The following is a 22,178-nucleotide window of genomic DNA, read 5'->3' as shown; positions in this document are numbered from 1 at the left end:
ATGAAAAAGTGTAGCGTTTATAGTGATGACGAGTTAAATTAACTACGTTGAATTTATTATGGTTTACAACAATGCAACTAAAAAAAGATGATACCTATGTAAGAGTTGCTTATAAATAAAAAAAAAAAAATTTAGGGAAATAGATGCATATGGGTATGGAGATAGGGTATATAATAAATTTGGTAGGAGTAAGGGCCCCCCTGTTGGACAGCTCATCACTCATCACTGAATCGGGAGGAGTAAAAACTATTGAGGTGAAAAGATGAGAGGGGGTGATTGGGCAGTTTACCGATTGGCTGCCCAGATAGAGTGTTCGGTCTGTTTTGGATGCAAGCTTAAAAATGGTTAATATGAAGGTGCTTAGAAGGTGCGATATTGACGGATTGGCTTGCCTGCCACCGTCGGTATTACATGGGGGTCGAGTGGCTGCTGGGGGGTGGAGAAGTGCTTATCCCGACCTTTTTGTTTATTTTATTTTTTTTAATCAAAATGATTATCTGAACTTTTACTTGTAATAAATTTTTGAACGACTGACACGACTTTCTTTTGGACTTTGACGTTGTTTTTTTGGTTGAGGGGGAAAAAAAAAGAAGTGGATATGACGAAGAGCGGTCAACATTACTACACACAGCGATAGAGGACAAACGGGGACGGAGGACGGCAAGTGAGGAAGAGGAAAAGGAAAAAAAACAAGACGAGATATGGATGATTACATGTTCAAGAGCTATGTCGCCGACTGCAAGGTTGCGCAGGAGGCGACGAGTTATCTGGAGATTTTCAACTACTCGGTATGCTTTCCTCTCAATCTCTCATGAAGGGCCGGTTGAAAGCTGATATGTGAAAACCAGGACCCAACCCTCAGCACGGTAGAAGAACACCGCTTCCGACTAGACGAGCTACCAGATGAATTTGGGAACTTTTGCCATCGCCGGGTAATTTTTCTCTTCGCCCCCATCACCACCGCCGTGATCTTAACTAACCCCCATAAAACCCAGGGCGCATTCGCACCCCCCAAACTAAAACCCGGCGTCTCCCTCCTCTCCGGTATCCGCCTCATCCTCCAGCAAAACGCCAAACACCCCGAGACCTTCACCCCCTCCTACATCTCCCTCTCACACTCAAACTACACCCTCATGGTCCGGGCCCTCAAGCTCCCCTTTCGAGGAATCGAATCGACCTCGGTCGTGGGACCCTTCTTCTGGTGCGCCCTCGACCCCGACGTCGACCCTTCTTCTTCCTCCACCCCGCCAAACCTGCAGCTCATCTTCCGCAAAAGCGACGTCCGAAAAAAGGGCCTGACCCGCGGCTGGGAGCTGATGCTGTCGCACGACTTTTCCACGGGCATCACGACCGGTTTTGCCAAAGGAACGCCGAGCAGCGACATGGTCACTGCCATCAGGCATCTGAAGGAGTGCGCCGGGCAGGTTTTGCATCCTTTCCTGCTCCCGATCATTGTTCTGTCTCATGACTTGAGCGCAAAGAATGATCAGAAGCAGAGGGATGCGAGAGAGTGGTTGAGGAAGCTGGAGCACGCGGTTAGCATGAGGAATGAGGTCTTGGAGGAGGAGGCGCAGTATATAAAGGATAACATGGTTGATCTGGACCAGATCAACCGGGATCTGGTCGAGTGTCACTCGCAGGTGCTGTGGAAGAGGCCGCAGGCGTATTTGGAGATTGTGAGGGTTATGAAGGAGGGGATGGGCGAGTTTTGGGCGATTGTGGATGGGATGATGGACAGTGATGGAGGGGGGAGTAGGTATAGGGTGGGAGGGGAGACGGGAAAGGTGCACAGGAGTATGCTGGCGAGGTTGGAGTTTTATCGGGCAAAGCTGAATGGGATCGAGAACTACGCTCATACTACGCTGGAGAGGTTGGGGATTCAGAGGGCGGCGGTTCGTTACCACCCTGTTTTATCGCGATGTGGTTTCGGGGGGTTTTGCTGACTGAGATGTTGCAAACAGCTCTACAACATCATCGCCCAGAAAGAGTCAAAGCTCTCCCTCAAGATGGCCGGGGAACAGCGCCGTCTCGCCCACAACGCCAAACGCGATTCCTCCTCGATGAAGACCCTCTCCCTGCTTGGCGCGATATTCCTCCCGGCAACCTACCTCGCTTCGGTGTTCAGCATGACATTCTTTGACTTCAACGACAACAACAATCACTCCCGCAACAACGGGCCCGTCTCCAGCGGTGGCGGTGGCGAAGAAAGAGAGAACCAGGTCGTGTCCCCGGATTTATGGATTTATTTCGTCATTACTGTTCCATTGACGCTGCTGATTGTCCTGATCTGGAGGATATGGGACAAGCGCCGAGACAAAAAGTACGAAGCCGAAGACGCAGACATCGAGAAGGGGATCGAGGCAATGGAGCAGCAGATCATGACGGCCATGAGGAAGAGGACGCTGAGCAAGGTTAGGACGTGGGAGGTCGGGAAGTTTTAGGAGGAGGAAGTGGTTGCTCATGATGGACGAAAAATCATGACTTGGTATGATTTACGATCACGACCGTATACGAGATTGATGAAGAAGAAAAAAAGTTGGAGACCATTCGGATTTTGCTGGCTGGACAGCACCGTTGGTTCAAAAGAGGACCGAAAGATATGCTCAAAATAAAAGCGCCATCTAATGCAGCAGGTATCTCTATAATACACTTCAAAGTACATTCCGACGTCTCCATCATGCAAACACCCTTCTAAATCAGGGCCTGTCCCATATACATGCTCTCCTTCACCTCCGCCACTACGTCTCTCCTGTCATTCTTCCCCACCAGCACGATACCCCTTCCTCTCCTCCCCATTCTGCCCGCTCTGCCCAAGCGATGGATGAAATCGATCGTGGTGTGCGGCACATCATACAGCACCACATGCCTCACCGCCAGGGTGTCGATACCTCTCGACGCCAGATCCGTGGCGACAATCACCTTGGTGTTGGGCAAATGTCTCCTGCTCTTGACAAGCTGAGCCCTCTTCTCTGATTCCTCCTTGGTAATCCTGAGGGGCTCGTTGCTGGTGAATGTGGCGAGGGCCTCCGCCTGGCGCTGGTCAGACGTGTCTCTGTGCAGCGCTACCGCATCGATACCCTTGCTGATGAGGTAGTCCGTGACCTCTTGTGTGCTGTCACGCTCGTTGACAAAGACCATGATGCGCTTGACGTCGATTTCACTTGGACCACCAGGGCCGTCGTGAGAGGCGGCGTCCTTGCCGATGGACCAGATGGCATCGGCGCAGGCGAGAAGCTTGTTGTTTCTGTATGGGTCTTTGGACACATCAATCACACCGAGTTGGACACGACGGGGGATAGCATGGAGGTTAGGGGTGACAATGCGTTGGATGTTGGGGAAATGGGCATCCAAGTAGTTGTCGAGGCGACGAGGGATGGTGGCCGAGCAGAGAACCATTTGCCTGAGCGAAGGCAGCGAGCGATCCACAATCTTTCCGGTCTCGGGGGAGAAAGACCGATCAAACAGAGAGTCAGCCTCGTCAATGACGAGGTGGTGAACCCGAGAAAGGATGTTGGGGTCCCTTTCCGCGATCTTGGCGAGAATGTGAGGAGTAGAGATGATCATATCGATCCCGCCATGGCTGTACAAGTTGCGTTGGATCTTGGCGGGATTGTAGTTGGCCGAAAGAGGGCGGACCTTGAACTTGGCCACGTGGGAGATGGACTTCGCAACCTTGTAGACTTGCTCAACCAGCTCGGCTGTCGGCACCAGTACGATGGCGCGGGGGCGAGCAGTATTAGGATGCGGTTCAAACTTCTCGATCCACTCGGATACCGGCGCACCGTTGCGGTGTTCTCTTTCAACTTGGAGACGTTCGTTGTACCTAGCGACGTTCTCATCCTCGGCCTCCTGTTTCCGAAGGTGGTGAATTGTTGGCAAAAGATACGCCAGCGTTTTGCCAGAACCGGTCTCGGCGGCCAACAAGAACTCCTCCCTCTGTAAAGCATCCTTGGACCTCCTCCTTATTCTGAGCTCTTTCAGTGGGTTCCCCAACATGGCTGAGATGGCCAGCTTTTGCACTGGTGTTGGCTTGATATCCGTCATGCCCTTCAAAACCTCGTTTGTGACGGCATCCTTCACGTCTTGCCTGAGGTCAAACTGGTCAAACGATTCGATCTCGGTAAGTCGTGCTTTGACGGCCTGCCGTAGAGAATAGGGTACGGTAGATAGGGCGCGCTGCATCTTCAACGCCTTGAAATCTCGCTCCTTGCCGCCCCTCCTGTCATCCTTGCCGTTCCCATCGTCGCGGCCACGAGTTGAGGCAAACTTCGCAGGGGATCGAGTGCGGTCGACGTTGGCTACTGTTCGGTTCATGCCGGCCCAAGGGCCGTCTGGTTTGTTTCGAGGTTTTTTGGGGGCATCACCACCTTTCCCAGGCGGTGATGAGGGGCCACGGGCGACTCTGTCGGAGAGCACCATGCGGGACGGCCGCTCCGGTCGCCTTGTCGCAAAGGTTCTCTGGCCCAGCCATGGCTGGGCTGGCTCCAAAAGAGCTCTGGTAGGTGTTGACGCCGACCGGCAGATCAGGCAGACGGATTCCCGTGCTCTCTTCCACATTGTCGAAAAAACTGCGGTCACAAAATGCTGGTTTGCTGCAGGGTCCTACTCTCACATTGCCCAAAAATTTGGGACGAATGCTGGATCGCACTGATTCTGCCATTTTCTACCGCTCTCACCCCTGTCCCTGGTTGCCGCTAGCGCGCGTCTGGCGTCTGTGTTTAACGCCAGACGCCGGACTTTGAGAATTACCCCCATCTTCTCAATATTTACACTGTCCCAGTTCAGGCAATCGCGGAAGAGATGGTTTCTCTTTGATTCCTCTTCATGAATTTCTGGTGGTTCCATATGCTCTGCTTCACCTGACTTCAAAATGTTCACCTCGCCACTTGGCACTCGCCGAGGCCTGCGTCCCTCGTGAAGGTGCGGGGTAAAATCGTGCAAGACTTGGTTGAAGATCTGGTTACAAACTGCAACCGATCTCCAACCATCACCTGGCGGTTTCCCAACGTTGGAGGCTTGCATGTTATCTTAGTAAACGGACGGCTGAGGGAGCTGATAACGTGTGACTGGCCGGAGCCGGTGAACATGGCTAAGGTTGCATGCATATTGTGGGGGGGCATGCTGGGCCAGGTGAACAGACTAGCGTTGTCCAGCAGCGGGATGAATGGCAGCATAGCCAGCTGTGTTTGCAACGGTAATAACGAGTACAAGAGGTGAAAATCAAAAGATTGTAGAGTTGCAATTGTCCCCAGAGCCCGGGCCAGGCAGGGCAGTTATTCTCAGGAGGAGACATCTCGAAGGCGGTGGAATATCTCCTGTATTATGTATGTCGTCCTTGTTCGGCAGGAGCATGTGCCGCAGCCGCTATCACTCGGGGTCATTGGCCAATGACAGCACAAGCAAAGTGGTAACTGTCCTCTTGGCCGACCTCGCTCGATAAGATGATAAGCCGAGCTTTGTCAAACTTCGCGTCATAGCTTGGTGCTTCAGAGACACCAGCACAAGAGAGAGGAGGATGGGCGGGGAAGAGGTTGGAAAGAGATTGACCGCCATGGGATCCCAGGTTGGAGTCTCGCTGAGAGTTGGGTGATCTGCCGCCTTGAAGGACCGGATGCTCCACAGTGGGAACAGCACTAACACAGCACTTGCAGAACTGGGAGTTGCCTTTTGTCATGCAAGCAAGCTTGTCGATGATGTCGTCTCCAGCCCATGTGCCATAGCCGCCCTGGAACACTCTCGAATTCCTCCCAGCAGCAGGTCGCACAACCGTTTATTCTCTCCTCCCAGTCCTGCCAAAGCCGTTTGTGATCGTTGAGCCTCCAACGTTGCCCGATCGTCCACGGTCTCGTCGCTACGCCCTAGCATCCATCACCACACCCCACCATCTCCACCGAGCCCACCTGTAAACTGAATCGTCCCCGGGCCAGACCCTGCTTTGCGGGCGCGTTGGTGACATCCCCCGCGACGGCTTGCGAAAACACACACACACCACCAGCCCACGAGTTTTTTGCTTGCTTGACTTGTCTGTTTCTCTCTGTGTGTCTCTGAAATCTCTTTTTCCTTTCCTTTGTTGTGACGTCCCAACTGAAGGCTGTCCAAAGACCAAGGCATACCTGAGTCTGGAGCCTCGAGCGCCTCCCGCAAGACCAGATGGCCTCGAGAAATAACCCCACCACCTGGGACCAGTATGAGCGCGGCGGAATGTCACGAACCGGCAGTGTTTCTTCGATAGGGAACAGGAGTGTACAGTTTGAAAACGAGTCTCTCCTAGGAAGGAGTGTGGACTCCAACCAGGACGATGGCGAGTGGCCACACCTGAGACGGAGGAGGTGCGTTGCACGATCACGCGAGCTACCTACGGCTGAAATATTGACTTGGCAATCACAGATCCTCCATCACCAACCGCCTGACTGCCCTGACAGACATCGGCGGTGTCAACAGTATCCGTTCCTTCACCCGCAGTTGGCAGCGTGCGGCTGGTTTCAGTGAAGTTATCCCCCAACGACCCTCGTTCGTCTTTGCGCCAGACCAAACCCACCAGCCGATTCAGTATGGCCGAAGTCCCATCGACACGGCCGAACAAGGCTCCGCCGAGAGGACCTCCCTGCTCCACGAGCACTTCCAGGCCGCTGCCCACCAACAAAGTCTCGCCGACCAGCCCATCAGGGAGGAAAGGGAAAGCCCTGAGCCAGGCGCTAGCTTCTCTCCAGGCCGCCAGGTCGCTGCCGCTGACTACCGTGAACGGGAGGCGAAGGCCCTCGAGCAGGAACTAGGAGGACCATTGTTCCGGACTGGCAGTCATCAGTCGATGTCGGGCACTTCGATCTTTGCCATTCCTCCTCATCTAGCGACGCCCTCGATTGTGGGAAGCTACGGATCTAACATCGACTATGGCACAATACGGTCCAGTGTCAGCAGGGCGTCCATGGCCGAGGCGGCTGCGCTCTGGCAGCAGCAGCAGGAGAGCGGTGCCAATGTTCCAGATGACGAAATTGCCCCTATTTTGGTCAAGGAGGTGGAGCAGGATGGCAAGATTGTGCTGGCTGTCGAGGGTCAGTCTACGCTGCCCCAGACTGTGTTCAACTCGACCAAGTAAGTGCCACTGTCTGCTTTCCGTGTTCAGTCTGGTGAGTGTACTGACGTTCCGAAGCGTCTTGATCGGCGTTGGTCTCCTGAGCTTGCCCATGGGTATCAAGTATGCCGGTTGGATCATAGGCATGGTGGCCTTGTTCCTATGCGCTGCAGTAACGGCTTATACGGCCAAACTCCTCGCAAAGTGTATGGATCTGGACCCCAGCCTGATCACCTTTTCCGACCTGGCCTTCATCTCTTTCGGACGCAATGCGCGAATAGCGACCAGTGTGCTTTTTACGCTCGAGCTTCTTGCTGCATGTGTTGCGCTGATTGTGTTGTTTGCTGACTCTCTTGATCTGCTGTTCCCCGGGTTCTTGTCTGTAAATGGGTGGAAAGTGTTTTGCGCCGCGATACTGATACCTCTGAACTTCATGCCACTGCGGCTGCTGAGTTTTACGAGTATTCTTGGTATCTTTTCCTGCCTCAGCAGTAAGTCTTGTGAAATGTTGGTTCGCGTGGGCATTAGATGCTGACATGGTCGTTTAGTTGTGCTCATCTTGCTGCTCGACGGGTTCTTGAAGCCAACTACACCTGGTTCCCTCATTGAGCCGGCAAAGACCTACCTTCTCCCTGAGAACTGGTTGACTTTGCCGCTGTCTTTCGGGCTGCTCATGTCTCCTTGGTGAGCCAACATCGACTCCCGCTCAGAACCACACATTGCTAACTGATCATAGGGGCGGGCACAGTGTGTTTCCAAATGTAAGCGATCGACATATCGACAGGTTTTTCGTGGGAAGAAAAAACTGACAAGACGAGATCTATCGTGACATGAGACATCCCTACAAGTACGCCAAGGCGCTCAAGTATTCCTTCTCATTCACCGTAAGTGTCGTGTGAATGCCCTTCCATAACCAGTGGTTGCTAACATTAGCTTAGTACATTCTTGACGCCGTCACTGCCGTTGCCGGTCTCCTGATGTTTGGCGACGACGTCCGCGACGAGATCACTTCCAATCTCTTGATGGAAGCCAGCTACCCGCGAGTGCTCACCGTGTTCATGACCTTCTTCGTGGCCATCATCCCTCTCACCAAGATTCCCCTGAATGCTCGCCCTATCGTGTCGACGATCGAGGTCCTGTTCGGCCTGAACACTCAGACCGTTGCCGACAATGCTGGTTTCATTGGGAGGTCGATGTATTTCCGTGGGGTGATGAAGGTGGTCGTCCGTGTCGTGGTCATCATTGTGTTCTTGGTCATTGCGATTCTCTTCCCGGCCTTTGATAGCATCATGGCCTTCATGGGGAGCGCTTTGTGTTTTACCATTTGCGTGACGTAAGTTTCACTATCACCTACGGCTTTCTGGTATCACACTGACCATTCTCCAGCTTGCCATTGGCCTTTTACCTGAAGCTCTTCGCGAGTGAGATTCAGAGCAAGGAGAGAATCGCAGTCATGAGCATGATGATTCTGTCGACGATTCTAAGTGTCATCGGAACTATCTGGGCCTTTTTGCCCAAGAGCTGGATTGGTGCCGAGAAGGTTGCTGCTGACCCCACCTACTTTCAGTGATGGGTCATGATGTATATTGGTGTTTGATGGTTGAAGGTTGTGGTGCATGGATTTATACCCAGGTTGAGGAATGGATGGAGAGGTTGCGAAAAAGATGGACAATGAAGTTGATGCTGGCTGAGGCACGATTTAATGAATCGTTGGGACATGCAACACACGCGCGCCATGACATATGTGGTGCATGATGGGATGAGCTGCGGTCGTCTTTTTCTTGTCTTGTTGTTTACTGACGCCTGTTTTGTATCATCATTGTGTACTGTTGGTTTTTGATTCGTCACATAGCGTTCTTGTTATTTTATTCTTGCGGTTTGCTGTGAGCATATACATGTATGCATACACGGAGGAACATGGCAATGAGCATATATTGGCAGTAATTGAATCCTCAAAGCTGTTGATCGTAGATGTAATGTGCTCTATTCTCTCAGGGAGGCTACAATGCTTTGACAAGCCGTGGACTATATTTCCGTTTTGGAGTCATTGAAGGCATCATTTGGACACTATAACTTTGTGTCTCCACTGATATCTTCAATATGGCGGTGGTGTTACAATCATGTCAAGCGTATTACTGACTATTTATCCCACCTAGATTCGCTCACCACGGCCAGTCACGCCATGTGACTTTTTGCAAGAACGGGATAACGGTGGTATGCGTTACCTGGTACAACAGTCATTGTGTTAAACACACGAGTTGTCTCGCATGCTTTTTCCCACTCACGGGCGGGTGTGGTACCTGACTGCCTTGCCTGTGATACCTCTCTCACCGGTTTGAATACTTTCCTCGGGGACAAATCTCTCTCATGACTGAAATGTCCCCTCAGACACACCACATACACACACACACACTCACACACATGCCAGCTCTCGCCGTCTAAAATCAGCTTAAAGTTTGTTCCGCCCCGAGAGCGAGAGAGAGAGAGAGAGAGAGAGAGAGAGAGAGAGAGAGAGAGAGAGAGAGAGAGAGAGAGAGAGAGAGAGAGAGAGAGAGAGAGAGAGAGAGAGAGAGAGAGAGAGAGAGAGAGAGAGAGAGAGAGAGAGAGAAAGAGAGAGAGAAAGAGAGGGAGAGAGATTGTGTGTGGGTGGGTGGGTAGGGATGCATTATGTTGAGAAATTAGCGTAGAGAGCAGCCATCAAACTACAAAGCGTCCAAGAACCCGCCTATTAACCCAAGAGTTTAAAAAGCAAGGGTTATAATACTAACATGAAGCCTCTTCGGACTTACCAAAAAAAAAAAAAAAAAAAAAAAAAAAAAAGAAAAGAGGTATAGGTAGGCAGGTATGGATAACCCTCACCCAACGCCTCACTCGATCTTCGTTCCACAACATCTGCCTGTCTTAGTCCTGTATCCATCCCATCCGCTCCCTGTCTTATACCCCGTCATCACACACACACACACACACACACACACACACACACACACACACACACACACACACACACACACACAGAGCCCTGTCCCACCCACCACTCCTCTACTAACCGTCCCGTCAACAGCAACGTGACAGGTCTCACAAAGAACGGAGATAATCAGCCCAGACGGCCTTGACAGGCCCGTGGGCTGAGAGACCAAGTCTCAGACCACCAAAATCAACACATCAGGCCCCCATTTACCTATCGTGTCATACACACAAGACTCACGAGAAATGAATCAACTCAATCAAGTAATCAGTCATCAAGGCATCAAGTCAAGTCACAATGCAAAGGAGTCAAAGAGTGTTCGAGTGGGTAACTTCTGGTATTTCTAGACTAATAATCAATCCCTCAAGACCAAATATATCTTTCATACTCAGAAAGCGAGTTGAATGCCAACGATTTTATCCATCCAAAAAAGTGTACCCTTCCTGGATAGCCATGCCTCTCCAATTTTTCGCATTTTCCCCTCCCAACTCTCGATGAATGAAAAAAAAGACTTTTTTCGAAAGAAAATGATTTGCTGACTCCTCCTTTGCTTTTGAGAAAAAACAAACTTGCTTGCTGGTGTTGCTGTTCGCCGTCCCCTCCCATGATGAATGTCAATAAAGAGTAGAGTAATAAAGTGATCCAACCCAATGTCCAGTTTCTGTGTGATTGCCACACCCTTTGAAAAAAGAAAAACCTCCTAACAGACGCCCTCCAGTTTGCCATTTGTCTCATTTCGGATTCTAAAAGAGAAAAAAACCCATGCTATGCTGTCGCCCGAAAAAAAAGCCCCCTATGTAGATGTGGTTCAACCTGCGATTGTAGGTTGTTTGATGATGATGTTGAAACCCAAAAACTCCTTCAGCCATGACAGGCGAAAACACCAGAAACCGGAAAAATTAATAAACAAAGAAAACAAAAAGGAGAAAACAAACACCAGCAAGAGTCAGCAAAAAAGTCTTTCCATACACCGAAAGAAGAAAATAGTAAACATCGATGTCCGATCGATGGAAGGGTATTGGAGAGTGAGGGTAGGATGGTAAAATGGCCCAACCACGATTGGTGACCGGCACCCAGATCAACCCAGCTCTTTATGAGCGAGCCGCTGCTGGCCAGCCACCAACCCACTCGAGATCGCCAAAGGCGTTGCGCTTATCCTTGCGCCAATCAAAATTCCAGTCTCGATCGCGTCCCTTGCTCCATGGGCACTCCTTGATGCGCTCCTTCCCATGGTTGCTACCCCTGCGGTGTGGGGTGTAATGATGATTGTTGTTGTTCTTGTTGTGAGTAGAGAGGTTGAATGTGGAAACGGGAGTGTGGTGATCAACGCCGCTGAAGAAATCATGAACGCCATGCGCCTTCGATGGTGTGTTGCTAGGGAAGCCAGCCCCCATATGATGCCCTGTCCGGAGGGTGACCTCTGGGGCCTTGGAAGGTGTAGTGCCGTTGCAAGCCCGTCGGCGCTCTCCCAGAACCGACCACTTGTCCACACCGCTGCGTTTGGGAGAAGCGCGACTGGGGCGCTGAGGTTCCTCCTTGACAGGCGGAGCTTCGTAGAGGAAGAGACCATCCGAATCAAAGTCGTCATCGTCGATGGCGGAGCCCAGGGCGGCGTCAATGGACGGGATCTCGTTCTCCTTGTCGTTGAGGTTGACAACGCTGGCCGTCTTGGTGATGGGTGACAGGCCAAGACGAGGGGTGTCGTCGTTGTCAGCAACGGGAGTCTTGGTCTGACTCTCGTGGCTCCAAGTCCTCGAGTTCATCTCCTTCAGAGCCTGCAGTTGCCTAGCCTGCTCCTGCTGCTGCTCCTCCTCCTCGTCGTCCCAAAGATCACTCCAGCTCTTAGAGACCTGGTTGTTCTCGCGGCTGAAGGCCCATGACATGGCAGATTGGTTTCGGTTCTTGGACATGTTGATGGGAAGAGACCCAGCCATGGGTGACACCTTGGCCAAAGCCTTTGCTGGAAGTCTGGGCTGGAAGTTGTAGAGGTTGGAGGACTGGATGGAAGCTCCCAAGCTCGAGTCCACAAAGGATGACATGGGTGTTTGCGTTGGCTTGGAGAACCAGTCGGTGCCGCCGGACCTCGAGAACAAGTCCTCGTCGTAACCCTCGTCGTAGTCGTGGATGATGCTGAGTTGGCGGATGGGCTTGGGAGGGGTGGCCTGGAGGGCCTTGGCCCAAGGGAAGGCACCAGTGTCCACCATGGGGCTCTGCACGGACGGTGTGCGAAGGGGCTCACGGTTGGCGCTGGCGACAACACGGCGGTCGGCGGAGCAGAAGGCATCCACGAGATCCTCATCCTGGGTGGTGAAGCTCTTGACACGGAGGAGCGCTTGACGGGTGGCGGCAAGAGAGCGCTTGGCGGGGTCCAAGTTCATGCAGTGGTCGATAACCTGGAAGGTATCTGCTGACATCATGGGGAACACGTCAAACAACGACTGCTTGTCTCTGGTGAAGTCCAAGAACAGGGGATCGGCGGGGGTCGGCGTGGCGAAGGGGTTCCGAGAGAACAGGATGTTCAGCAGGCAGATACCAATGGCCCAGATGTCGGCTTGAGCAGGCGAGTATCCGTCACCATCATTCTCATACTGTTCTGGGGACATATAGCGGTCGCTTCCGACCATGACCTCGGTGGTCCACTCATCCCTGGTAGCAAGTCCAAAGTCACCAAGCTTCATGGAGCCGTCTTGGGTCAAGAAGATGTTCTCGGGCTTGATGTCACGGTGGAAGACACCCTTGGCATGGCAGTATTCCACGGCGTCGACGAGCTGCAACATGAAGCGTCTCACGTGTTCCGTCTCGAGGGGGCCATGATCGATGCGGATGGCCTCGTACAGGTCACCGCGCTCGCAGAACTCGAGGACCAGGTACTTGTGATGCTCAGTTTCAAAGTCATCAAGATGGTTGACAATGCTCGGATGAGATCCCAAGTGCTTGTGCACAGCGATTTCCTCCGACTTCTCGTCGATGGCGAACTCGATGCCGGCGTCATTGGCAGCAGACTGCTTTGTGATGCACTTGATGGCCACAGTCTCACTTGTTCGAAGATCCTTGGCGAGCAAAACCTGGCCGAACGAGCCGTGGTTGAGTGGGGAGATGGTCTGATACCGGCCGCCGAGGATGACGCCGCGCTGAAAGTCGTCGCGAAGGCATTCCATTTTTGATTAGAGAAATAGCTGTAAAAGGTATGAAGCGTTGTTGGTGGTACAAGTTCCGACGGAGCTTTTTCCCTCACCCCCTGGTCTAATGCTGATCGCACCCTGTTCCTATCGAGACAACTTTTCGATTTGTACTGCGGAGAAAACAAGCACAACCAGTCGATTGTCGAGAGAGGTTCGCGAGGGGGAAGAGAGGCGGGAAAGGAGAGATGTACAGGGGCGGGGAGCGAAAAGAAAACAAAGGTAGTTGAGTCGTTCACTGGCTTAAGCTCATATGTGCGGGTATTTGTTGATGGTTGAAGTGTCGAAATAAAGGAAACAAGCGGTCAAAGGATGTCGGAGAAAATGACGGACTAACGGTCCAGAATGCAGTAAAAGGAAAAGGTCGTTATAACATCGATACAAAAATGAAAGGCGAGGTGTGTGGTTGTTGTTGTTTGGTTTGAGGTTGGTGGTGATGGAAGTCAAGGGTTGGAAGTGCGGTCCAGGCAACCAATGACTATAGGCCGGCGGCGAGGTAGGAGGACGGCGCTATGGTTGGAGAGGGAGAGCTGATGAAGCTGGGCAGCGGGTGACTAGCACACAGCTATTGTCGGCGAAGGGGGTAGCCCGGGTAGGTTGTTGGCGATGGGCTAGTGAGACCAGGTGGCAGACAGCAAACCGGAGAGGAAGTTGCAGCTATGGAAACACCTGGCGGGACGTCGTTGATAACATGCGGGAGCTGAGGTGCCTATGGGGAACAGGTGGACGAAGAGATGACTCTTCGGCCCCCTTGTTCAACGAACTGAGGTGTGTGAATTCACAACCGGTGGAGTCCGATCGGAGGACTGGGCAGGTGCTCTCGGCAGCGGGCGGATTCGGGGGGTGACCGGGTCCGGGGCAAAAGTCAGGTCAGGAGAGCAGAGCAGAGCAGAGCAGAGAGAGCGAGTGCTTCCGTAATTGAATTGCGTGCTCGGTGGTCGCTGGCTTGCAAACAAAATTGCCGTGTTATCAACAGCACAGGAGTTGGTCGTCTTCGAGAGACAGTGAGCGGTCGCGGGTGAGCGGTGATGTTATCGCGAGACGGAGTAGCTCAAGCGGGCTCAAAGCCAATCGATGATTCTGCAGCGCAGAGGCAGTCGCAATTAGTCGGAGTCGATGGGGAGCGCTCTATTCAAAGAGACTGATTGACTGCGCGGCGAGTGAGAGTGCGAGTGCGAGTGCGGGAGCGGGCGACAGCGTCGGCGTGCAGAATTATACGACAACTCGTTGGAGGGTGAGTGATGATGATGATGGTAGGAGGTGGAAAGAGGCGGTGGAGAGGGAGCGTTTGGAAAGCAAACAAAAGCGGGAGGCAGCGAGTTGTATGGGGGGACGGGGGGGCACTGGGACGCTGGGGGACTGGGGACTGGGGGATAGAAGATGCAAGCAGTGACTGGAAGGCAACGGAACGCTGGAACGGGACTGGCCAGACTTGTCATCAAAAGTGGGCTGAGCAACAAGTGCCTGCCACGGCGAGAAGTGACAAGGGGGAGACAAGGGTGTGCCGTGATCGTCAAGTCCGGAATGGGTGGACGAGCACTGGGTGGTTGGCCGGCAACATGGGCAACCTCCAACGTGCCAGCGACCGCTCTCGGCACTGTCTTGGACCAGCGCTGGGAGATGACGACGAATGGCAAGAGAACAGCGCAACACATCCCGGCCTAACCGCTTGGGGCAGCATAGGCCTCTGCGACCTCGCTCTTTTATCGCGGGGCGCGCTGTCGGCCGGTCGGAGAGTTTGATTTGGGCACGGCTTTCCAATCAAAGGAGGACTCGTCACCGTTTGGTCAGTACACAGCTATCGCTGCCTTGCCCTGTATCCTCACGGCGAGCTCGTGACTGGGAGCGACTTGCGGGTCGGGTACCATTGCATCTGGCATCTCGCTTCGTCGAATTGCGGCCACGACGCCAAGTATGACTGCGAGAACAAAGCCCTGGCTGCTGGAGAAGCCACGTTACCTACTGCTCTGCCCTGTTCGAGCCAAGTGTGCAATAATTCAATTGCGTAGTCTCTCCCCTCGAGTTTCTTCAAACAGCAGCTCCACGGGTGTACGCAATTCCCAATGTCCAGCTGATGGGAATCTTGCTCGTTGTGGACACGATTCAATTGATGCAATGGATGAGCAAAACGGCTGCATCATGCTCGTGATAGGGAGCACCTTGACGGACAGAACGGAGCCCCACTGGTTGCTGCCTCAGGCATTCAATTCTCAGAAGGATGTGTCACACAAAGGAGAAGACCAAGACCACCTGCTGACTGAACGGCAAAGCGCGGTTCCAGTAGCTTCTGTTTCACCTTGGACACCACGTCCCAACCCTCGATTGGTCACCCGCTCGATATGCACTCCTTTTTTGATGCATCTGGTCCCCTTCCTCCGTAATCCTCTCCCTGCATAATCCATCGCAACGCGGCCACGCGGTTTCTCTCTTGCAATTGCCCAATCGTACAGGCTGCCCGCTAAAATAAGCAACCGTGACCCCGGATTTCCTGTACAAGTGTGTCAATGTCTGCTCTGTGTAAGCGTTGGAGACCGCCAGGATACTAAGAACTTTTACTTCGAACGAGCGAACGGAGGAAAGGAAGATGATGACGGCAAACGCCGTCAAAAAGGTTGGACGAACAAACGTTCAAGCCTCCGCGGGGCGGGATATCATGGCCGCCAAGACCCGGCAACGGGCGCCCCTTCTGCCCCATATCGCCGCGCCGTGGCCGTTTTGGCAACAAGGTTGAAGCCTCCATGAACATCCAGCACGCAATCCACCAACACTCGACAAGTTGACGCGGTTGACGCAGCTTTGACGCTTCCGGCACCCCCGTTCGCCCCCCGTCGCTGCTCCGGCTTATGCGCCGGTCGACCTTGTCACAACTGCCGAAGCGCAAAGAGCGTCTGGGGAAAAGGTGTACAAGAGATAACCCCGCCGAGAGAATCGGGCGACTGGTGATGCCACTTTCTTTCTCGTTTCTGACGTCGTGTGACCGCCAGGCGCAGTTATCGGCCGTCTAGAAAACGGGTGTCTCCTTGTTCTCCCCGCCAGTCGTGTTCCCCCAACCATTCGGGTCCTTGGTGCATGCTGCCTGTTTCGGCTGGGCCAGTTGAAACCGCCCGCAGTTGGTGAGCTTGCTTGTCAAAGGTGGTGTGGGAGGTGGCCGCCATTGTCACCCACACGTTTAATCTAGGGCGCGTCAAGACGAATACCGCGTCTGATTTCATTGGCCTTGTAGAAATGGGCGAGCTAGATTTATCTGGCAGCCATTGGACACGACCTTATGATGCAGCAAGGTTGCATTCTTGCTGCACACTTGTTTCCCAAGTGCTCGCTCGCGCCCGTGTCCTGTTCCTAGTTGCGGATACAGATATGATATCAGAGTTGTTTCCACGGCGCTGACCGAGCAAGATAGCCCATAGTGTTTACAAGTCTCAGTTTTCATTCCAGAACGTCAATCTTCAGGGTCCTTTGGAGATCCCTAGGAATACGGCATTGAGCGCATTGAGACACTCTACACAGATCTGCGGTGGGGGTGTTGTCTCTAGTTGATTGGGACTTGTTCGTATTTCATCGACATCTTCAATTCCAGCTGATGATATACCCGGGCAACCAGCCAGCGCTGGCATTTTGTTGTCATGCTTTGTTTTCATCTCATGTTGCCGCATGAACTGAAATGCAATAAATAATTTTGCCGCTGCACCTGCTATCCCCTTTCCTGCCGTCTTGCAGCAGCACAGATGCAACCGCACCGGCGCTTTGATCCTGCCGCTCGGGAAGCCGAAAAAAAGGGATTCAGTCGCCTGATGCTATCCACGGAGACGGGCCTCGGGAGCGCGAGAAATGGGAGTCCATCGGTGCTCGCCTGCTTCGTTGTCGTCGATGTCATTGTCGCGAAGACCAAGGCCAAGGCCGATATCCGTTCCCTAGCACCCACGTTTCCCCTCCTTCTGCCCCCGTTTACCCCAGCCCACCCAGCTGACGAAGGGCATCATGAGGTCCAGGCGCTAGAGTTATCGATTATCGTTTATCGATTATCACTACTCAGTTCCCACCTCCCCACAAAGGCACATCGCCAGACATGCAGGACTCATGCGCATCGACTACTGCAGGTGTGTGTGTGTGTGTGGTGTTGCGGTGCAGGACTTGCAGCACGAGATTGGGCTCTGTTGTTCCTGAGCTGCTGACCGCCCTTTCTACAATAACCCGAACCCCAACCCCGAAAGGACGGTGTGCTATTCGGACGGCTCGTTATGCAGTAAAGTAATACCAGACGTGATAATACACATGGCGATGATGTTAGCCATAGAGTTTTTCGTCGAATAGCAGGTCGACAACGGTAAAAATTTATCCCTCACCGTCAATCTGTTGTCTGTTGTAGAGCATAAAAATTTTCTTGGGCTTTAATGGCCATCTTTATCACGATCCACTCACATCACGACGTTGCTCCCATCTCTCTGCACTGCATCACCTCACAGGCCAAACAGCTTCTCACGAACTGCTCACCGCCTGACAGTTCGCAGTCCACGGCATCTCCAACCGGACCATTTTCATTCTCGGCCCCCATCCTCCGCTCCGAAAAGATCCCTCCTCCCACGCCAGCCCTTCCATCATCCCCGAACCCGCGCCGAGTGCGCTAACACAACTCGCGGGGTCCAGCTTTGCGCAATGGCGTCGTCCGGCCAGCCCAAGGTCGTGCTCCTTGACATTGGTACCAGCCACCCCTCACACATCCCTCGCGTCCCACCTCTGCATTAGCCAGCTTCTTCAGCCCCTCGTGGTCGGATGGAGGGGCAGCCAGATGATCACTGAATGACTTGGAACGGGCGAATTGGCTAATACCAACTTGGCTGCCACAGAGGGCACAGTATGTCCCATCTCATTCGTCAAGGATGTGCTTGTGAGTGCCTCCCCTCTCACCACTCCCAACACTTTTTTCCATGGCAAACTCCGTGACCGTGTCCGCTGTGGTTCGACCCTCCGGCCATCACAATGCGGTCGAGCCACTCATGACCGGACCAGCCCCTCCCTTCTCCTGCTGCCCCTAACTGGTCGTTGGTCAATTCACCGTGGCGGGTGTCTCTGTGTGGTGTGTCACTGCAGGGCCTTAACCTCACACTCTCCAAGCACGGGAAGGGAGATGGGATGCGATGTGCTGTCAGAAAGTTCTGAAAGGACCCTTCTCTCCCTCTCTCCAGCCACACACATATCAGAAACGCAGGAAGACCAGGGCTGTTATCCGGTTGGCCGGCAGGATCTACAACTTAGAACTTATGCTAATAATCATATTCCTGCTTTACTATGGATAGTTTCCCTACGCTCTCTCAGCGCTCCCAGCAACCCTTGAAGCCCAATGGGACAAGCCAGAGTTCTCACAGTACAGGGACGCCTTTCCGGCAGAGCATGCCAGCTCACAAGAAGCCTTGACAGCTCATGTCAAGGACCTCATGAGCCGTGATGTCAAGATCGCCTACCTCAAGAGCCTCCAGGGTTATCTCTGGGAGTCCGGCTACAAGTCCGGCGAGCTCAAGGCCCCGCTCTTCGACGATGTCGCTCCCAAGTTTGTCCAGTGGAAGAAGGCCGGAGAAGAGATCATGATCTACTCTTCCGGATCGGTGGCGGCGCAAAAGCTGCTGTTCAAGCACACCAACGGTCACCCGGCCGATCTGATTCCCGAGATTTCCGACTTTTTTGACACAGTCAATGCCGGGCCAAAGCAAGAGGCGTCGTCCTACCAGACCATCCTGGCAGCTCATCCGGAATTCCCAGAGGCGAACAGCTGGCTCTTCCTGAGCGACAATGTCAAGGAGGTGGAGGCTGCCAAGCAAGCTGGCATGCAGAGCTTTGTTGTCGAGCGGCCGGGCAATGCCGAGTTGTCGGCTGAGGACAGAGAGAAGCACCGGGTCATCAAGACATTTGCTGAGATTTAGCTCTGCCGCTAGCCGGGAGTTGAGATGTCGGATTGAGCTTGAACGCGGAGAAGAAGGGTGGTTACTTCGGTTGTTGGCTCAAAATTGAACCGGCTGATCGGATTTCTGATCTCTCGATTAGATGAATCGCACTCTTCGATTCAGATTATTTCAAGGCATCACCAACAGTCAGGACTCAGTCTCTCATGTCGTGGTCTCAAACTATGTTATCTACCACCCCGCTGGGCCTGGCGGTAGTCAAAAGCCGGCACCCGCTTATCGTCATCATCACGGGGGTGACGTTTTGTCTTTGTCCACGCATGCCACTGTCACAAGCCGTCGAGGTTGGGTTACCATCTAAACAGAAACCACCCCTACTAGCCCCTTATTTTACACTCGACGCTATCTACCCCAAGAATAGCACCATCCGATAAATTTGGTTCTCCTGTTGCCCAAAACCAAGAGGAACGTGATAACGGTTTTACCCGACCCGACCAGACAGTAAACACCTAACCCATATCGCAATCTTTTGGCTCCCCTCCCTCCTGACCTCATCGGTTGCAACCTCGCTACCAGACGGACATGTGTGCGTTGTTTAGCCCCTGAATTTACCTTTTTACTATCGCTACTAAAAAAAAAACCCCAAGCCAGGACAAGAAGGTAGGTAGGTGTACCTAGGTACGTTGTATGTAGCTATCAGTTTATCTCAAAATCGCTATCTCATATTTCATCAGGATGTCGTCAACTTTCTCTCGGCCGGCAACGGAGAGCAAAATCCTTATCGCTTTTTAGCTCCCCCCCCCTTTTTCTGTATCAACACCACACTGTTATCGATCTCTCAAAGGAAACTCCTGCTGATCTCTCCCCACAACAACCCCTCTTCCTGATACAGATACAGTTTCCCCCTCCCCCTCCCCCCTTATCAAATCGAGACATGTTTTTGCCCGCGTGAGACCAATTCAGTCTTATAGATGTTCATTCTAATCCTGTTCGGGCACAACCAAACTACCTCAAGCAGGCCAGGCCGGCTTTCCCCGTTCAGTCTAGCTTGCGAGGGGGAGAAACTCCACCAAAAATCCGGGGAAGTTGCATGCGCTTGGGCTTGACTTGGGCAAGATTGATGCTAACAAATGCGCCACCTCAAGGGTAGGTAGGTGGTCAGCTCTCGGCGGTCAAACCGCCAGCTCTCTCCTTGCTCACAAAAGAGGAGGTTATGGTACGCAGGAGGCAATGAATGCTGCAACAGCCCGTCGTCCATACTGCGGGTTTCCCCGCCGTTGCCGCTTTACTGGGAGTGAGCTAGGTAGCTTTCTTTGCCCTCTCTCAAAGATCCAATGAATAATATCTGCCCAGCTTCATTGCTGCTTGGAACCGCCCAGCCCCGCCATCTCCCCCCAAGCCAAAGAAAGGCAAACCCATTGAGCTGCTCTGAGAATATAATCGTCATCATATGATCATCAGCCAGCGCGCCCCTCTACGATTATCCCCGGCTATTTTACTCAATAACCCAATCGCTTCCATTCACCCCTCCCCCTTATCCTACCCCGGTCCATCCCAACCTGGTACCATCACGGGATCTACCGAAACTCTGAAAGAGAAAAGTTGTTGAGAGCGAAAGCGCCTCCCGCGGCTACACAATCCTAGCACACACACTTCCTAACGGTGGCTCAAGTGACACCGACGATCATTTCTCGCCTCCCCCTCGGAGAATTCACCATCACCACCACCCACCACCACCACCACCACCAAACTTTCTTTGTTCCCACCAGAAATCTAGAACAATTGATGGGGTGAGGGAACCTCAACTTTCCATCATACCTGGTACCATAGCGATTGCACCAAAAGGCCAAGATTGATAAGTGGCAATTCCCAAGTGATAACATCCCATACATACAACTGTAGAAACCAGTTATCCGCCTCTATCTACTGCCAACCTTCAGAACAACCGTAGATCGCGACCCTCGCCAAGAAACTTCCGATATCGCGATGGCCAGGATCCGTACTTCTTTGTTCTAAACCCGTCACTGACGACGGCGACGAGGAGAAAGGGAGTCGTGATAGTCTGTCCGGTATCGCCCATAGCTTACTCGTGAGAAAAGGCTTCAATTTGAGACATTGAATACAGCACAGACACATTTGCTACCCAACTCTCCTGTCAAACATTAACCAAACGCAAGACCCTGGCACCCAAAAAGCTGTTCGTTATCCACACAAAGAGGGTGTAGTGCCTCCTGCACTGCATCTTAGTCGTCCACCACCACCGCCAACATCACCCATCGCGGACCGGAGTGAACACCGCACACACAAAACCTGCAAAGTGAACTGTTAACCCCATCAATTGGCTGTCTCATTCATCTCCCCCAATATGTGAACCATCATAACCCAGTGATAAACACACAAAATGTCTCCATCACAACCATCCGATCGACCCTCCCCTTCCCTGTCTCCAAAACTCATTCTGTCCAGGTGACCTCTTTCAACCCCTCACGAAACAACAACCCAATCACGCCCAACAATACTGTCGGAAATCCTCTCCGAACCAAACCATCCCACTGCATGTTGATCGCATGCGCGCTCTGCCACATCAATTGTCTCCCTCTTGCCATCCATTGCTTGACACAGCAGCAGCGCAGATGCAGCATCCCGGCGTCGCCTCCGTCCCCCCTCACAACAGCCTTCCTTCCCGCACCTCCCCAGCGTTGTGGGGTAATCGGACCTTGCAAGTAGACGCCGGCAACCCGCATGATCAGCTCATTGCTGCGCAGTGAAAAATCGTTGAATGGCACGTTTGGCTGCGTCTTGGCTGTCACACCGCTTGCTAGCTTGCGAATGAATGCTGAACTGAAGAAAACTGAACACCGTTTTGGATACGTTTGGTAAAGATTTGAAGACAACGACAACATCGCGCCGTCATCCGTCGTCCAGCTCGAGGTGGTCTTATGCGGAACTATCTCGGGGTAGCGGCATGTGTAGAGCAGACAGCGGATAGCTGCTACTTGTTCAAGCGATGTCGTGGCAGGACACGATTGCCAGATGTCAAGGATCTTGCATGATGTTAGCAGGGCCCA

The 22,178-nt window shown here is 52.9% G+C and overlaps 5 protein-coding genes across 5 annotated transcripts, besides 3 other annotated features; 3 read left to right on the top strand and 2 right to left on the bottom strand.

Annotated features, from left to right (window-relative positions):
- Positions 1 to 701: 701 nt before the first annotated feature.
- PODANS_7_8880 (uncharacterized protein) lies at positions 702 to 2,441 on the top strand (the record flags this gene model as incomplete). Its single annotated transcript, XM_001908219.1, has 4 exons — positions 702 to 788; positions 849 to 932; positions 996 to 1,892; positions 1,962 to 2,441. The coding sequence occupies 4 exons, from the start codon at positions 702 to 704 to the stop codon at positions 2,439 to 2,441; spliced, it is 1,548 nt and encodes a 515-aa protein (XP_001908254.1).
- A 250-nt stretch (positions 2,442 to 2,691) lies between these two features.
- PODANS_7_8870 (uncharacterized protein) lies at positions 2,692 to 4,557 on the bottom strand (the record flags this gene model as incomplete). The annotated part of the gene is made up of 1 exon (XM_001908218.1): positions 2,692 to 4,557. One exon carries the CDS (start codon positions 4,555 to 4,557, stop codon positions 2,692 to 2,694), a length of 1,866 nt encoding a protein of 621 aa, XP_001908253.1.
- A 1,593-nt stretch (positions 4,558 to 6,150) lies between these two features.
- On the top strand, positions 6,151 to 8,642 carry PODANS_7_8860 (uncharacterized protein; the record flags this gene model as incomplete). Its single annotated transcript, XM_001908217.1, has 8 exons — positions 6,151 to 6,329; positions 6,388 to 6,815; positions 6,910 to 7,563; positions 7,621 to 7,756; positions 7,821 to 7,833; positions 7,891 to 7,956; positions 8,011 to 8,405; positions 8,459 to 8,642. The coding sequence occupies 8 exons, from the start codon at positions 6,151 to 6,153 to the stop codon at positions 8,640 to 8,642; spliced, it is 2,055 nt and encodes a 684-aa protein (XP_001908252.1).
- A 1,284-nt stretch (positions 8,643 to 9,926) lies between these two features.
- Positions 9,927 to 9,944: a sequence feature (primer 7D6A).
- Positions 9,945 to 10,020: 76 nt separating this feature from the next.
- Positions 10,021 to 10,086: an STS (microsatellite 7D6).
- Positions 10,087 to 10,173: 87 nt separating this feature from the next.
- Positions 10,174 to 10,190: a sequence feature (primer 7D6B).
- Positions 10,191 to 11,128: 938 nt separating this feature from the next.
- Positions 11,129 to 13,195, bottom strand: PODANS_7_8850 (uncharacterized protein; the record flags this gene model as incomplete). Its single annotated transcript, XM_001908216.1, has 1 exon — positions 11,129 to 13,195. One exon carries the CDS (start codon positions 13,193 to 13,195, stop codon positions 11,129 to 11,131), a length of 2,067 nt encoding a protein of 688 aa, XP_001908251.1.
- Positions 13,196 to 17,869: 4,674 nt separating this feature from the next.
- Positions 17,870 to 19,131, top strand: PODANS_7_8840 (uncharacterized protein; the record flags this gene model as incomplete). The annotated part of the gene is made up of 3 exons (XM_001908215.1): positions 17,870 to 17,912; positions 18,061 to 18,101; positions 18,511 to 19,131. 3 exons carry the CDS (start codon positions 17,870 to 17,872, stop codon positions 19,129 to 19,131), a joined length of 705 nt encoding a protein of 234 aa, XP_001908250.1.
- Positions 19,132 to 22,178: the final 3,047 nt, after the last annotated feature.

This window comes from Podospora anserina, chromosome 7 (genome assembly GCF_000226545.1).
Source record: "Podospora anserina S mat+ genomic DNA chromosome 7, supercontig 1".
In the NCBI taxonomy this organism is placed as follows: domain Eukaryota; kingdom Fungi; phylum Ascomycota; class Sordariomycetes; order Sordariales; family Podosporaceae; genus Podospora; species Podospora anserina.
The sequence above is the reverse complement of the archived record's forward strand: the minus strand, read 5'-3'. Positions and strand labels throughout refer to the sequence as shown.